Source organism: Haliotis rufescens, unplaced genomic scaffold (genome assembly GCF_023055435.1).
Source record: "Haliotis rufescens isolate VD_foot unplaced genomic scaffold, xgHalRufe1.0.p SCAF_3, whole genome shotgun sequence".
NCBI lineage: Eukaryota > Metazoa > Mollusca > Gastropoda > Lepetellida > Haliotidae > Haliotis > Haliotis rufescens.
This window is the reverse complement of record NW_025964001.1, coordinates 56416260-56434471: the sequence shown is the minus strand read 5'-3', so window position 1 is coordinate 56434471 and position 18212 is coordinate 56416260. Positions and strand designations below refer to the sequence as shown.

At 39.0% G+C, this 18212-nt stretch overlaps 1 protein-coding gene across 3 annotated transcripts in view; it reads right to left on the bottom strand.

The window, feature by feature from the left end:
• Positions 1-2670: 2670 nt before the first annotated feature.
• Positions 2671-18212, bottom strand: part of LOC124148733 (L-asparaginase-like) — a 53071-nt gene continuing 37529 nt past the window's right edge. For all 3 annotated transcript variants that reach the window (XM_046519990.2, XM_046519989.2, XM_046519988.2), the window contains exons 2-10: positions 15173-15287; positions 13915-14035; positions 12810-12935; positions 11678-11758; positions 8931-9072; positions 8037-8149; positions 5242-5424; positions 4385-4495; positions 2671-3199 (exon numbers count right to left, since the gene is read on the bottom strand). In XM_046519990.2, coding sequence (XP_046375946.2) covers positions 3134-3199; positions 4385-4495; positions 5242-5424; positions 8037-8149; positions 8931-9072; positions 11678-11758; positions 12810-12935; positions 13915-14035; positions 15173-15198 — 969 coding nt within the window. In that variant the 5' untranslated portion in view covers positions 15199-15287 and the 3' untranslated portion in view covers positions 2671-3133. The remainder of the gene's footprint in view (positions 3200-4384; positions 4496-5241; positions 5425-8036; positions 8150-8930; positions 9073-11677; positions 11759-12809; positions 12936-13914; positions 14036-15172; positions 15288-18212) is intronic.

Sequence of the window (18212 nt, the reverse complement as noted above, 5' to 3'; positions counted from 1 at the left end):
TTGATGTGAAGAATGAAGTGTTTTTTAAACACTATTTTGACCATTGTCGGTTAATCATTGTACTCAATATTTCCTGTGCACAACTGTTTTGTTCATCGTAAAGGTAGTATAAATTAGGAAGTTTTATTAAAACAAGAGGAAATATTACTGAATAATATTACTGAATTTAAATAAGAATAGTTGCTCCTAAAAGGAGGTACATATTATAAATAATTTAAGAAGTGACCCGCACAGTAATTAGTTAAAAACAAGCAGTGACCATAAATATATATTTCAATATGGGTGCTGTGGTGGCCATATTGAATATCTGATTCGAGCAAACTCAGGTGTTATTATTGCTGGAGATAAGCATGTGAAATCAACGTCACTGATCCGCTGGTTTCTGAGGAGCTGCATATGAAGACATGTTTTGATCATGGTCAAAATGCAAATGTCAAGCAAAAGTCAAAATGTGAAATATCGCGAAATAAAAACATATATTTTAAGCCCCACTACTATCTAGGCAATGTCAGCACAATTTGAAAGAAAACGGCTGAGTAAGAAGGTTTAGTTTTCAGCAACGTCGATGTGCAAATGTATCAAGGTAAACATATTTTAGCCCAACGACTGACTAAACACCCTCTTGAAGACGATCAGGGGTCATCATGGGTAAACACAAGCATGTGACATGACAGCTCTGTTGTTCCAGTCCATTGATCTAGGGAGCAGTTGTTTACGCGGACATAAGGTCACATGACTTTGAGGTCAGGTGAGCTGAAAAGGCATAACAAATATAAGGTATTTGTTACCTACTTATGTGCATGTGTTTTATAGTGGATGATAAACATATACATAAGGAAAGTATACTCTAATGTTTAATGATGGCTTAAAATTTGACGGTGATGTATTTGTTGGGGTATTACTGTTGTGTTTTGTGTAAAGTTGGCAATGCTTCGGTGATTTTTTTTAGCTTAGTAAGGTGTTGATTACGTTTGAAATGTTTTGCTCATACTTTCTTTGTGGGCAGTTTATAGTTCTCCTTTTGTGAAGAGGCTGGTGTGTAAGGCAGTCGGTGTGAAGGAATTGCCTACAACCAGGAAAGAACCGCAGTTGTCATCTTTTATCATCCAAAACTGGCTCCCACAGGAGATATCGCTTGGATGAGATCAAGCGATATCTACACTGTAGATATCGCTGCAATGAAATTACATCACAATGCTTTGCAGACCATTGTGACATCACTGGTTACCATGACGTCACAATCAAATGACATCACTAATAGCTCTGCTACTGAAGCTGTTAGCAGTACTTTTTACACTGAAGACACTGCTTATTACTGTCTACAAATTGAAAAAGTTGGAAGAATGATGTTGGATGATAAAAAGAATCTCACCCTCGTGTCTTTTGACATCAACTATATCAACACGAGTTGATAAAAGTGGAAAAATTCCGAGGCTTGCCGAGGATTTTTGCCACTTTTATCAACTCGTGTTGATATATTTGATATAAAAAGACACGAGGGTGAGATTCTCTATATAATTGCCGCAAAACATTCATAGAAAATAATATCATTGGTGACACGTCTAACGGCTAAATGCTTGTGTGGTTTGTTTTCTATTTGGACACAGGGTTCTCAACTAATGCAGCCCCGCCTGTGGTATGTAAAAAAATGAACAATACATTACAACACATTATATGCAACATTTTATTTATGCAGCATTTAGCCGTTAGACGTGTCACCAATGATATTATTTTCTATGAATCAAATGACATCACTAATAGCTCTGCTACTGAAGCTGTTAGCAGTACTTTTTACACTGAAGACACTGCTAATTACTGTCTACAAATTGAAAAAGTTGGAAGAATGATGTTGGATGATAAAAAAAATCTCACCCTCGTGTCTTTTGACATCAAATATATCAACACGAGTTGATAAAAGTGGAAAAATTCCGAGGCTTGCCGAGGATTTTTGCCACTTTTATCAACTCGTGTTGATATATTTGATATCAAAAGAGACTCGGGGGAGATTCTCTATATAATTGCCGCAAAACATTCATAGAAAATAATATCATTGGTGACACGTCTAACGGCTAAATGCTTGTGTGGTTTGTTTTCTATTTGGACACAGGGTTCTCAACTAATGCAGCCCCGCCTGTGGTATGTAAAAAAATGAACAATACATTACAACACATTATATGCAACATTTTATTTATGCAGCATTTAGCCGTTAGACGTGTCACCAATGATATTATTTTCTATGAATCAAATGACATCACTAATAGCTCTGCTACTGAAGCTGTTAGCAGTACTTTTTACACTGAAGACACTGCTAATTACTGTCTACAAATTGAAAAAGTTGGAAGAATGATGTTGGATGATAAAAAAAATCTCACCCTCGTGTCTTTTGACATCAAATATATCAACACGAGTTGATAAAAGTGGAAAAATTCCGAGGCTTGCCGAGGATTTTTGCCACTTTTATCAACTCGTGTTGATATATTTGATATCAAAAGAGACTCGGGGGAGATTCTCTATATAATTGCCGCAAAACATTCATAGAAAATAATATCATTGGTGACACGTCTAACGGCTAAATGCTTGTGTGGTTTGTTTTCTATTTGGACACAGGGTTCTCAACTAATGCAGCCCCGCCTGTGGTATGTAAAAAAATGAACAATACATTACAACACATTATATGCAACATTTTATTTATTTCATATGATATATAATTAAATCAATATTCAATTCAAGTTTAAACATGATCATTTCTACAAAGACAGAAGTGTACAGGAAGATATGGATTGATAAAGAAAAAATGTCTATGTTTATAAATTGTGAATGTACTAACGGCGATTGAACGAGTTGAATTAGTCTACCATTTAATTAGGGGTATGAATACAAGTATATATTTCTCAGTACATGTCACTCATGATTAAATGTCGCATCCCTTCCTTTCTATAAAATGATAAAAAGGAAACCCTCAAACAGAAACAATGGGTGTCAAAAATCTTTCGAAATGTTAAAAAAGAAATGGCGAAATTTGATTAAATGTTTTTTTCACGCCCAATATAAGTCATCTAGGTGTCAAAAATAGCATGAATATATATATGAATGTGTAACTAACTTAAAAGAAAAAATGTTCTTCGCCTAAGCCCTAATTATTGTGGATATTTTCATTCGGGATCACATCCATCTCTCCTCGGAGGTTTTCTTCCATCATCTGTAAAAAGGCAACACCATGCCAATTCAAGAAAATTCCTAATTATTGGTTAAAGGTACAGGTGTATATTAGGTACGCATCAATTTATCTTCAGGGGCGCTCCGATAATATAATTATGCTTTCATACAAATCTGTTGAAATCTGTTAGTATTATGATGACATGAAGATAATATTTAATCACGTCATCGTCATCATTATAAAAGGACGTGTTCAATTTGTTTCCAGGGGCATTATTATTAACACCGCATTTTATAGACATATTTCCTGTATCCGTTCATGTAGTTGTTTTCACAGTGTAATCTTGTTGCTATATTTGAGCTTGTTTCGGCAGATTATCGAATAAACTGATGTTTTGAATTTAGTGAATATATCTTCACGGTGCTAAGGACACATTGGCTGTGCAGAGTTAAGTCCCTTAGGTGTGCCAACAACATGATCCCTAATTGTGTTTCTAGGTTTGTCAGCACCATACCTGTGCTCGTAGCTTTCACAAAAGTGGTTAACGTCTCGAAGACCTGCACAATCTCGAGCTTTCCACCCACACCCAGCTTACATGCCGTGATTTGATTGAAATACTTTCAAAACGGCATCAAATCCCAACTCACTCACTCACTCGCAATGCTTAGAGGTATGATGGAACGGTAGTTCACAGTCGTCTAAGAGGGTGTGTAGGGTTGCGTCTTTTAGGGTTTCCAAGATTCATCCTTATTAATATCATCTTTGTTTGTCAGCACAATACCCGCGCTCACAGATCTCAACAAAGGTGTAAATGACAAGGACTTGCCACACTGATTTATCTGTTACCCATTCACTTTCAAAGTATCAATACTTTTTAATAACAACAGAGTGTTCCTTCACATCAGGCTCGGCAGCATTTGGATAGTTGCTGGTATCAAATTTCGTACGAATCATTTAATAAACTGGAGAGGGGTGGATAGTTTTCGTTCGACACAGAATATATTTTCGGTCACTGCCTCAAAACATACATTTTTTTCTCTGACAGGAGGAGAGATGTTTTTAAGGACGCATTGTTTTCACGGCATCCAAGACCAAAGCGAACAAAATGTTGGAAAAAGCGAGGCAATGTTATCTTTTTACAGTATTTTCTCAAATTCCCCACTCCACCTGCTTCAGAATATCAAATAGTCTGTCCGATAGTAGATATGACGGCAACAACGCTCATACCTTTTTCTGATTTAGGAAGGCGTCTCGTTTCGCCCTCACGTAGCAGAGCTTTGTGAAGGCGGCTTCTGTAGTCATGTTCCAACCTTGGACGACTCCCAACTCTTTGAGGCCCTGGTTAGCGAAAACAAGCAATTTGGCTGTGCAATGTAATTAGTCAGATATTCTCTCTCTCTCTCTCTCTCTCTCTCTCTCTCTCTCTCTCTCTCTCTCTCTCTCTCTCTCTCTCTCGGTTGCAGTGAGAAGCTGTTATTCAAGGGGATAGTTCATTGAGATTGGTAAGTCAAAGTATATTCAGAGCTCGCTTATTTCATCATCAAATATTCTGTACTCCGTGGACGTTTTGAGTCTGTATGAAAGTGAGGTGTTCAAAGATTGGCCTTTTTCGTAGTGTTTTTTAAAGTGTCCACCACATCCCTTTGGATAGTTCTGTTCATATGTGAAGGGAGGTAACTCCAAATAAGGATATATAAAAATGTAGTATATATCTTAAAAGCGATTAAGAAATATGTTTGCGTTATTTTCAATTCAGATTGGGTGTGCATATTGTGAAAACACACAATTTATGGTTGATTCCATAACGATGTTCGATTCAGAAACAAATCTACGGAGTTTTGAAGATGTCTAAGGTTAAGTTATTCCTGAGTGGGTATGATTGTCCGCCGCTTTAACAATATCTAACCAATATTACGGCGGGAACTACAAAAATCGGCTTTACACTTTTTTGAGTCGAATCCGGGTATTCGGCCTCACGAGCGAACTCTTTAATCAATAGGCCACCCTACCGCCTCGCATGTTCTTGACCTCCCTGTTAATCGAGCAAGATACAACGTTGGCTAACTTCAGTGAACAATTCTGACCTTGGACGCCGCGTAGGCTGACGTCACTGACCCCTTCAGACACTGAGTCACGTTGACAAAAAGGCGTTTTGTATCTTCTGTTCCTTCTTCGTCTATCAATGCATCGACGACCTTGTTATCGACATTGCCGGTCCCAAATGTCAGCAGTACCACGCCACGTAAGTCCTTCACGGTGTTCTTCACCTGCAACATCAATATACAAATGAACAAAACACAGAATATATATTGCTTACAGTGATTTAGATATATGGATTTCAACTTCTGTATTAGCGGCTACGACCGGTCGGGTAGCCAAGTGGTTAAAGCATCCGCTCGTCACGCCGAAGACCCGGTTTCTATTCCACCTGCCTGAAGCCCATTTCTGGTGTCTACCGCCGTGATATTGCTGGAATAATACTAAAAGCGGCGTAAAACCTTACTGACTCATAATGCTCCGCTTCAACACTCATGCATGTTACTCCAACATCCTCAACATGATATATGGTTGAAGCTGCTGTATATTTAAAGTTTTAAGGCCTTGTCAGCATCCCAATCGACAGTAGATATAAAGACGAACCCGTGAACTTTCACATGACTTTCTATGGGATAAGTGGGGAGTTATGCTATAAATGTTACAGAATAAGTATTTCTTCGAGAAGCAAAAAAAACTCTGATGATCGAGAAAAGCATACACTTAGATTACATTTGTTCACGTTGCCGTGTGCTTGAGTCCACACGGACCCAATTTGTGCTTTGTGAAATATATGTCGGTGTACCAATCATTATGTTGTCGTGCATCTATATTAATTAAATCACAGCCATCAGAACTTTGTCGATAGTATCTCCCATAGTTTTATATAGGCTCACTGCTGCACTGGCTAAGGTGAGGTGAGGTGAAATTGGGTTTAACGTCGCGTCCAAGATTATTGCACTTATATAGCGACGTGCATGCACGTGTATGTGTGTGTGTGGCTGCTTGTACTAGTCCGGACTGATGCCGATTTATAGTGCTAGCTCACTGAGATACCATGCCGCAGTTTAACATGAATACCCCACTCAGACACAGTATACTGACTCCGAGCCGACCAGTCCTTGTTTTAGCCCCTTAATGCCGAGCGCCAGACAGGGTAACAACAAGTACAATCTTTTAACGTCTTTTTGTATGACGCGGCCCGGGATCGAACCCCGGACCTTCCGCTCTCCGGGCGGACGCTCTACCACAAGACCACGGAGGCGGTCTGCACTGGCTAAGAAATGTTATTAATAGGGAGCTACTTGGTAAGATGATGTTAAACCATGTTTAATTATTTTGTTACTCGCAAAAACAGAAGCAGCCTCTCCAGAAATCATGACACGCGATCCCGCTTTTCAAGTGTGACAACATAGCTTCTCTTGGCCAATGACAAGCAAGTATGGTTTTACGCCGCTTTTAGCAATATTCGAGCAATATCACGGCGGGGGATATGGGCCAGAAATGGGCTTCGCACAATTTACCCATGTCGGGAATCGAACCCGGGTCTTCGGCGTGACGAGCGAACGCTTTAACAACTAGCCTACCCGACCGCCCCTGGCCTATGACATGTCTACTACATCCTCATGGGAGATTACACCTCCTGTTTAATCACATTACTTCCGGTTTGGAATCATATGTCCAATGACATTTTTGAAAAACACATGTTTAATGCAAAGCAACTATAAAAAAGAAGTCCCATGTTATAGCTATACTATTAGGAAAGTAATACGTACTTTCGGTTCAAGGACTTCACTTCCGTTTTGGAGAAACGCATGTCTAATTATAACAGAAACTCCCGTCCTTCAGGATAGTGCGTACCAACCTTCAGCCCACCATAGTAAATACCTCTTGAGCTATCACACATGCATTGTTTTAGTGACTGACCTTGAGAGTATATTTGAACTTTAATTTCCAAAACCAAAAGCGATATTCCAAAGTGGAATTCGATGTGACAATTAAACAAAGCATAAGAAAGTAGTTTCTACTGGTGATATCATACGATTTTTCACTTATGATACATGAATATTTATATAATATAACCAGAACATGAATTACATTTGCAGAAATCAGTAATAAAAGACACATTTAGTGCAGTATGGTCTATTTACATGTAGGTTCCAACGTCCAAACCAAAAACACAACGAAAACACAATGTTTTCAGGCAATGATCTCGAGGAAGATCTTTCTGTAAAGGTGCCTAAAAAGGTTACGTTTCAAACACAAAGTGCGGCGGCAGTCTGAATTAAACCTTAGAGGCTACAGAGGTAAGGTAACTACTGGGGGTTCCATGGTCGTTTCGCATTTGTGACCAACTCGTGTTATTCCGGGACCAGCCGTATAGCGACTCGTGCCCCTCTCGTGGCCATTTTTGCGACCGGGTTCCGTCTTAGCGCAAACGGGCAAACCTAAAACAATTGTCAACTCGTTGCGTAATGGTTCACATATATTTCCCATATATTATATATATTTCAGATGCAATTAAAAGCACATCGGGACATGCGGATTTATACAATATGATTGACCACATTTAACTGTGTCTTGGGTATATTTTTAGATGCAAGACATATGTAAAATCATAAATTGTTTCTGAGGGATTCTTTGTTGAAGAACTTGAAATCATACGCGCATTCTGATTGGTTTGTCGTATTTCGCACATAACATTCATCGATAGGGGGACGAGTCTTCTTGCAGGTTACGGAAAGGGGCGAGTGGTGACGAATGGGTCGTTTCGCTGCGATAGTTTGGTGAAACGAGACAAGTGCACTACATTATTTAAATTTAAGAATGTCATTTCAATACGTGCCTGTTGCGGTGTCATCCCTGGGAAGATAACTAAAAGACCCACATCATTCTTGGGGAGCATCTTCTGAACACGCAGAGGACCTTCTGGCTTCTTCAAGACCAACTTTTCCTCAACTGGAGTAGATGAGTGAGTTGATGGGAGGGAGGGAGCGAGTGAAAGACTGACACAAATACGTATAAGAGTAATGTATACCGATTCCAGCAGCAGCTACATCTGCATCACAACTTATCCTCATTTATCCAGTCACTCTTTTCTTATAATACCTTGGACAAATTGGCTACCATAGCATTGTTTTGAATCAGATACAAAACAAAAGACGCAACCAAATAGCCGTCAAATCAATTTACAATAAGGATTGCGAGATATTGCGGGTGGGTGGGTACCAAGAGAGTTTCACACAATGTATGTGGTGAGTCCAGGAGTTGGGATTCCATGAGTTAAGCATTGGAGAAAACACGCTCACGAGGTTTTGGTAGACAGAGCATGCCCCGGGGAGAGGGAAAAACCAAGGGGGCAAAGCCCCCGCGGTTTTTCCCGACCCCCAGGGCATGCTCTGTCTACCAAAACCGAGGGAAAGTGTTTTTCCATGCTTATAAACCGAAAAAAGAAAATTACAAAACAACATTTATCAACATTTTTATGTTTCAAACATACTTTCCATGAACCTTAGGAAACGCACGTAAAATATCTGTTGCTGGCGTATGGATCTTGAAAAGGACATTCTAAAAACCAGTGCGGCTAATCAACACCTCTGTAGCCTCGTGGTACACTCACTGGGCTACAGATATGAAGGTTGCGAGTTCGATCCTCGGGAATATAAAGAAAAGATTTGTCATTTGATTTTACATTTCATTACATGTTACAATCTGAACGGAAGTTATATTAATAAAATACCCAGGACATTATATGAAATCCCAGTGTAATCCAGTGTCACAACGGCGGGCATGTTGGGCGAGTCGTAGGCGTCAAAGTCCACACAGTCCATCTTGACAACACGGCTAGCACGGAAGGCTTTCTTGTTGAAACACAGCAGCACCTGACAGAAGGACGGACGATATATGGTATGAGTGAGTGAGTAAGTTGTGTTTGACGCTGCTTTTAGCCGTATGTTCTTTACAACCCTCCAAAATAACAACATCTTAATCTACTCTTCTGTATAAATAAAGGTTCCTACCTATATGATATGATATAATAACACCGCTTATTAGTGCTGCGTAGTGTACCCCCTCAAAACAATGGTGTTTTCCTTAAAGGGGAAGTGTACACGCAAAAATCACTTTCTTTCTTTTTCTAAACAAAACGCAATTTTAGAATTAGTTAGTATCTGTGTTTGAAAATATACACTAATTTCTTTCACAGTGAAAGTAGGAAGCTCACAATTGTGTGAAAATGATATGCCGTTATGAGGCCTTCGTTTTTCGAGCTAAACAGGCCTGAGTTATCCCCCTTAGATTATGACGTAATTGGTGCCAATTCAACTGGGTCCCTGTCTATTCTGAACGCAAAAGATATCAAGTACCAGTTTTCGGTAAAACAACATGGCCTACGACACACTCCGGCGCAGTGGTGACTCAGCATTACACTATGCTGGCTGGCATCTGAGACGCTAGAATCACACACCTATACCTACACCACGTGAAGCGGCTCTAACAAAGCATGATGACGTCATAATGTTTATCAATTGGCACCAATGACGTCATATTGCAAGGGGCATAAGCCATGGTGTTTTTGTTATGGAAATAGAACGCTTGGTAAATGTGAAAAATATAAATCGTTTTAATGCAAAACATATGTTAATTAATTGTGATATTTTTATATTTTTGTCTATGACACTTCTAGGTTAACACTTTTATTGTGGAAAAAGTACAAGAAAATTAGGTTCATTTCCGTGTGAACTTGCCCTTTAAATCAACACTTAGATGATATCAATGTTTATTCAGAATGCTGAGTAGATGTCATGAAACTGGAAGTCCTCACCCCAGCAAAGGTAACTCATCGGATTTCTTTATCATGTTGGGGGGCGATTCGCTGTGCAGAGTTGCGTCCCTTGGGCACGCCAGAAACCTATGATTGTGGGTTCGAATCCCGGTTCGCCCCGATTATGTTTCTAGGTTTGTCAGCACCATACCCGTGCTCGTGGGTTTCACCAAAGTGGTAAACGTCTGAGACCTACATCACTTCGGGCTTTCCTCCCACATTAAGCTGACACGCCGCGATATAACTGGAATACTGTTAAAAGCGGCGTTAAACCCAACTCACTCACTCACTCACTCTTTATCATGTTATTGTTAATGTTATTTCTTATGTTTGAATGACATATTGTTCTCAATAAACCGTAATGTGGAAATAGATAGTTGTTTGTTTTTATATTCAAGTTGCGAGTTCCGTTGCTTTCAAAGTGTGCAGTGAGGCCGTCTTACCCACAGTCATTTCTGAGACATTAATGCAAAGTTCAAGTAATTAAGTCCACTCCCAATTTTGCATTTGATAAACTCTAGCGTCAATTTCATAATTAACAGTACATGATATTCAAAAGAAGTTAAAGAACAACCGATTCTTTCAAATGACAATGGTAAGTTATGAGAGAAAGCGATAGAGCGAAAAAGCAAAAAAGCGAGAAAGCGATAGAGCGATATTTCCCGTACATTTGACATTAGAGCGTACATTTTTTCTTTTGGTTGATATTCAGTGATCCATTCCTATAATATTCACCGCTATTTTGCCTCTTATACCAAGACAAAAGTATACTTAAAATATACATAAAATATTAGAATGATAGCTGATTTAACATATGTTATAGATGATCATAGTGATGCACTTCATATTGTTATCAACGTTAACTGTGTAGCCACACTAAGTAGGATGTCTCTCTATATGTTTAGTTTACTCCAGTAAACATATCACATGTGTTAACACCATTGTCACAGCGATGGGGACAGTGAGGTAACCTGGTAACGACGTAAAACCATACTCACTCACTGACAGCGGTGTTTATCCAATTACTATGTGCAAATACATATACTTATAGATTTGCACAAGACAAGACACACAATACAAGTTGATCATAAATCAAATGTCAGAAGGAATATTTACGGACAGCAGTACGACACACTGTAACATACAATTCCACTAAAAACCGTTTAAAGAACACCCGCACTTATAAGATTGTATTTTGCAATTCAATCAGCCATGAATGGTTAATCATACTCTTCTTAACTTCTTTTGAAAATTATAAAAAAAAATAACCTGATTTATTTAGAGCGTGTTGCCATGACCCTCCACGCGCTTTCGGCCTGATGGTCACGTGAAACTAAATTGGGCTAAATCAATCAATTGTATTTTACGCAGAAATCCGTGGGTTGTTTTAAAATCACCTAAGTCTGTACAGTTAAATTAAATTTAAATAGATAGTGAGAAATTGTAAGATACCCTCCCAATTGAAACAGATAACACATGCGACCCCAAAAGTGGTCAAGAGAGGATATTGCTTTACCGTGAGAAAGCTATAGAGCGAGAAAGCGATGCCCACCCCCCCCCCCCCCCCCCCCCCCCCCCCCCCCCACCCACACACACACACACCACCTCGGCCACCATAGCAGCGCCTAGTATATCCGTCAAACCGGGAACTGAGATAGTCCTACCTCGGGAATGTCGAGCGTTGAAACGATGAGGGAACAGAGGAGGTTCCCCGGTCCGTCGCTCCGGGCGTCGAAGATAGAAATCTGTCAAAACGAGGTGATATATCTTAATTTGAAACACATCCTCTACTCGCTAAAATAACAAAAACAATTATCATTGAACTTAAAAAACACCCTTTGTATAATATTTGTACACTATATTGACCCAAGGCTCTGCGATGGCAAATATGAGGACCCCTCTGATAACAGACATGATGAACTCTGATGACATATATGATGATCTTCTGATGATATATACGTATATGATGATGGACTGATGACATATTATGATCTTCTGATAACAAATACTGGTATGAAGATCTCGTGATTATATATGAAGATCTCCTGATAATATATATGAAGATCTCCTGATAACATACATGTAGGATGATCCTCTGATGACATGAATGGTGACCTTCTGATAACATATATGAAGATCTTCTGATAACATATATGAAGATCTCCTGATAACCTACAAGTAGGGTGATCCTATGATGACATAAATGGTGATCTTCTGATAACATATAAGATGATCGTCTGATAACGCATACATGAAGGTCCGGGGTTCGATCCTCGGCCGCGTCATACCAAAAAGACGTTAAAAGATGGTGCTTGTTGTTACCCTGTCTGGCGCTCGACATAAAGGGGCTAAAACAAGGACTGGTCGCCTCGGAGTCAGTGATGATGCTTTGATGACAGAAACATGTAGGATGTAGTGTGGTGACATATATGATGAAACCGGATGACATATATGATGAAACCAGATGATATATATGATGGAACCTGATGACATGATATATGATAACACTTTGAAGATAAATATAAACATTTCTGATGACATATACGAGGACCCGTCCGATGACAAATATGAGAACCTGTCCTACGAAACAAAGAATTAATATACGATTGTATTTACATTGTAACTATGGCAGGTAATGGTTAAAGTTGTCTGTCCAATTCAATACAATTTGAGAAAACTAATAAGGTTATGTCAGGATGTGATCTTTATCTGATGATTATAGCTAGTGAAACTTCAGCGACTAAATATCTTTTGCAATCCAAACATTGCACTCTGTGTGGATGCTCTGTAACCAACCTGTGCCCCAGTGAAGACGACTGGCTTTCCGAGGTTCTCCAGCATGAAGGACAGGGCAGAGCTTGCGTAGGCCATTGTGTCTGTTCCCATGACAACCACGAAGCCAGTGTATTCGTTGTAATTGTCCTATAACATTGACAATGTCAACATAAATAAGCTGATGTCGTTTTACGCCGCTTTAAGAAATATTCATGCAAGTTGGGAACACCAATGTTTTGTTATTGATGATTTGTTGTTTGTCTGTTTGTTGTGTATTTGTTGTTTAACGTCGCACTCAGCAATATTCCAGCTATATAACGTCGGTTTGTAAATAATCGAGCATTCCAGTGATTAACATCATGAGCATAGATCCACGCAATTGGGATACGATGACATGCATCAACCAAGTCAGCGAGCCTGACCACCCGATCCCGTTAGTCGCATCTTTCGGCAAGAATAGTCACCTTTTACGGCAACCATGGGTTGCCGAAGACCTATCCTACCCCGGATCTTCACGAGACTTGTTATTGATGAATACCGTCTTGTTTTAAATCCGTTATGGGGCGGCGGTGGGTCAGGGGGGAAGCCGATTTTCAACATTTCACGTATGGCGATCTAAAGGTAAACATATCATATTCAGTGTATTAAGCGTTCTGCTCCAAAAAGCGCCCCTTGACCAACTTCCAGATCAATATGAAAGTACCCTGTATAAGCACTCCATTCTAACAGTCCATACTTTCTTGTATCTTCGAGAGAAAACAGCCCGGCAGAAGGTGTATAGTATCGCCCAGGAACTATCATCGACGTTTGAACTAAGTTTTTTAAATATTGCTCGATTTCTGAAAAAGACAAATGTAACTTGTTGTGTATACCTTTAATAGGCACCGGGGCCGTCGGGTAGCCTAGTTGTTAAAGCGTTCGTCCGTCACGCCGAAGACCCGGGTTCGATTCCCGACATGGGTACAATGTGTGAAGCTCATTTCTGGTGTTCCCCGCCACGGTATTGGTGGAATATTGCTAAAAGCGGCGTAAAACCAAAGTCACTCACTTTAATAGGCGCCCCCTTTGTCAATGTTCTAAATGCCCGGCCCGGCCACAAATTACGGCAATACGGTACATGTATTACCTTTATACATTCAGCGATCTCCTCCCATTCACGTTGATTCATCTTTGATGAGTCAATAAGACGCTCAAACTCAAAAACATCGAGATCGAGCGTCAAACTGTCGTTGTTAATCTTTGTCTCTCTGAAATTGTGATTAAACATGCTTCGGTCTTATTATATGTTTATCGGTTTTATACCATCCTACACCATTAATTATACGTTACATTGATCAAGGATTCGATATTAAGATATCGTTAAAAACACATACCATTATGAAAATCCGACACATTGACGCTTTCAAAAGTATTAATAATGGACGAATTGTGTTAACAAGGATACAAATGAGTCGAATTAAGTTAACAATGAGTTCAATCGGTGTCATGATACGTGTAGACATACCTTTATCTATTTGCCAAAAAAAACCCACGCGTTCTGAGCAAATAAAACTGTTCTCGCCCATGATTTCGACAATTGGCTATTTTTTAACAATGTTATAAATTAGTTGAATGAAGTTAAAATGAGTTGAATTATGTGTCATGATACTTGTAGAAACGTTAATGTATCTTCAAAAGAAAAAGATGACTCAGGTAAAGTTTGAATTTTGTAAATACCTTTGCCCGAGACTGGTCACAGCGCGGAGTGTTTCAAGAATTAAAATGGGACGTGTTACTGTTATTTCATGGCCAGATTCGCTCGAACTACATGTATGACATACCCGTGCCCGTGGCGTTCCCTGGCTTGACCAGAACGGTTGATTCATTGGTACAAAATCTGCATGTTTGCATACCCTAACTTGTGTCTTCCGCCGTGATATTGCTGGAATATTGATAGACCGGCGTAGATAATGCACACTTTGTTAAGGTAGTCAATTTTTAAATTCCTTCCACATCAAAAAAGCATGCCGGAATTTTGGTGATATTGGCCCCAGATTTTGTTGATTTGTTTGTTGTTTAACGCCACACTCAGCAATATTCTGGCTGTATGACGGCGGTCTGTAAATAATCGAGTCTGGCCAAGACAATCCAGTGATTAATATCATGAGCATCGACCTACGCAATTGGGATACGATGACATGCATCAACCAAGTCAGCGAGCCTGACCACTCGATCCCGTTAGCCGCCTCTTAAGACAAGCATAGTCGCCTTTTACTACAAGGATTGGTTACTGAGGACCTATTCAAACCCGGACCTTAGAGTGGCATTAGAAGCCCAAGTAACCGTTGTATCGAACTGATCAAAAACCCTACCGAATGTTGAGTAGTACAAGTAGTTTTCAGTACCTTGTTCTTAACTTTGTCATTGGCATGACATCTCTGCTTGGCTTCTCAATGACTTTGAGGGGCACGACCCTGCTGAGTTCTTCGCTGACCTTCAATCGTTCTGCTGACGTTAAACCTAGTACATAAATGTAACGGAGAGTAAGTCCTAGATCTGACAAATCGTAAGTAAACATAAACAAATGCAAAGGCCTGTTTGTTTGTGGAACTGCATACATTCTACAACAAATACATGTCATTCTGGTAACAGGACACTGACACCATACAATGGATATTTCTGGGAACATATATATGTAACACGATATCATTTCAGACAGGCGTTACTGATTTTACTTCTAGCCATCTCTATAATCAGGCAACAAACCTTCTTTGTTTACGAATTAGAAGTTTCGAGTGTGTTCAATACCTGTAAATTACACACAAAACCGAACACCTCAGCTACGGCTTTTGGGAGACAAACACACATACAGTTCGGTCATCGCTTCACAACATACATTCTTTTGCTCTGAATCCAGTAACCGAACCTTGTTTCACAACCCATTCTTTTCATTACACGCATTGTGTCTAACAAACAATATTTTGTTTTATAAAAGACTACGGAAATTATTTTTCCAGTATATTCTGGGGCAAATTATTAAAGAAGTGTATGATATTTCCATCAGGGGAATATGGAAAATAAATAAATAAAATATATCGCTGCATTTGCAAGTGGGATTATTACCAACATGGATGCTTTTGACGAAACTACATGTACATGGCCAAAGTTATGTAGCACAAAACAGTCTGTTCCTCCAAACGCTAAAAACTCTTTTGTCCTCAGGTTTTACCCACACATTCAATCGTTCACTGGACATGCTGTCAGTTCTTACAAAATAGGTGGATAATCAAAATATATTTCTTTGGCCCTACTTTCAAAGACCAAATGTTATGTTTTGTTTGTTTGTTGTTTAACGCCGCACTCAGCAATATAGTGGTCTGTAAATAATCGAGTCTGGACAAGACAATCTAGTGAAAAAAATCATGATCATCGATCCACGCAAATGGGATACGATGGCGTGCATCAAGAACATCAGCGAGCCTCACCAAGTCATTCCGTTAGTCGCCTCTGAAGACAAACAAGGGTTCCTGAAGACCAGTTCTCACCCGGATCTTCACGGGGTTTTTATGTTCTGTAGGGCCGAGTGCAAAACCTTTCTGAACAAAAATCCCAACCCCAAGACGAACAAAATTCCCTGCCCCAAGAAATTAACAAGAAACGAACTGACACAGTTCGCATACTATTGTGAAATATATCCGTCATGCTTATATTGACTTGCATTTGATACAACTTGGTAAAGCGGCTTTCCCCAATCAACGAAAACACAAATAATTAGGAATATTCATACACCTCACTATTTAAAAAATAAAGTAAAAAAATTGAGTTAACGCTGAGAATGTTGTGATAATTATGTTTCTATATTTCTCTTCTTTTCTAGATTTGTCTTGCTGCAAGAATTGCAAATGTGCATTCTTGTAAGTCTACGGAAGAAGGCAATCTTGGATGCGATAGCTTGTACCTAATTCTGTTAATGAAAATTATAATGTGTTAAACTGGAAACTTGGTAAATTTGATGCAAATCCAGTGGAAAGTGTAAAAATATCAAATCTATCCAAGTCGTGTTTCTAACAGACATATAGATTCAACCATACGCTTCAGTCATTTCTTCAATGGTGAAACTCAAATATACTCAAAGTCAAAATAGTTTATCATTAGACCTTTTTTTCAAACATGCTTCAGACGTGTGGGATAATTGTGGTGTACAGTATGCACACAAACGGGAACCACTGCAACTTGAACCAGAGCGAAGAGTACCAATATGTATATCGAGAGAGTGTGTATCACGAAACTAAATGGCAACAGGTATTTTATCGAGACGAATTAATTGTACCTGAACATTCTAGAAAAAAATAATTCTGCTTCATATTGCAAATATTTGGGCTCATAAATTTAAGTACTCACCCAACCCCAATCCCCCCCACCCCCCAAGACGAACAAAATTCCCTGCCCCGAGAAATTAACAAGAAACGAACTGACACAGTTCGCATACTAATGTGAAATATATCCGTCATGCTTATATTGACTTGCATTTGATACAACTTGGTAAAGCAGCTTTCCCCAATCAACGAAAACACACAAAAATTAGGAATATTCATACACCTCAATATCTAAAAAATTAAAAAAAAAATTTGAGTTAACGCTGAGAATGTTGTGAAAATTACATTTCTATATTTCTCTTCTTTTTTAGATTTGTCTTGCTGTAGGAATTGCAAATGTGCATTCTTGTAAGTCTACGGAAGAAGGCAATCTTGGATGCGATAGCTTGTACCTAATTCTGTTAATGAAAATTATAATGTGTTAAACTGGAAACTTGGTAAATTTGATGCAAATCCAGTGGAAAGTGTAAAAATATCAAATCTATCCAAGTCGTGTTTCTAACAGACATATAGATTCAACCATACGCTTCAGTCATTTCTTCAATGGTGAAACTCAAATATACTCAAAGTAAAAATAGTTTATCATCAGACCTCTTTTTCAAACATGCTTCAGACGTGTGGGATAATTGTGGTGTACAGTATGCACACAAACGGGAACCACTGCAACTTGAACCAGAGCGAAGAGTACCAATATGTATATCGAGAGAGTGTGTATCACGAAACTAAATGGCAACAGGTATTTTATCGAGACGAATTAATTGTACCTGAACATTCTAGAAAATAATAATTCTGCTTCATATTGCAAATATTTTGGCTCATAAATTTAAGTACTCACCCAACCCCAATCCCCCCCACCCCCCAAGACGAACAAAATTCCCTGCCCCGAGAAATTAACAAGAAACGAACTGACACAGTTCGCATACTATTGTGAAATATATCCGTCATGCTTATATTGACTTGAATTTGATACAACTTGGTAAAGCGGCTTTCCCCAATCAACGAAAACACACAAAAAATAGGAATATTCATACACCTCACTATTAAAAAAAAAAAAAAAAAAATGAGTTAA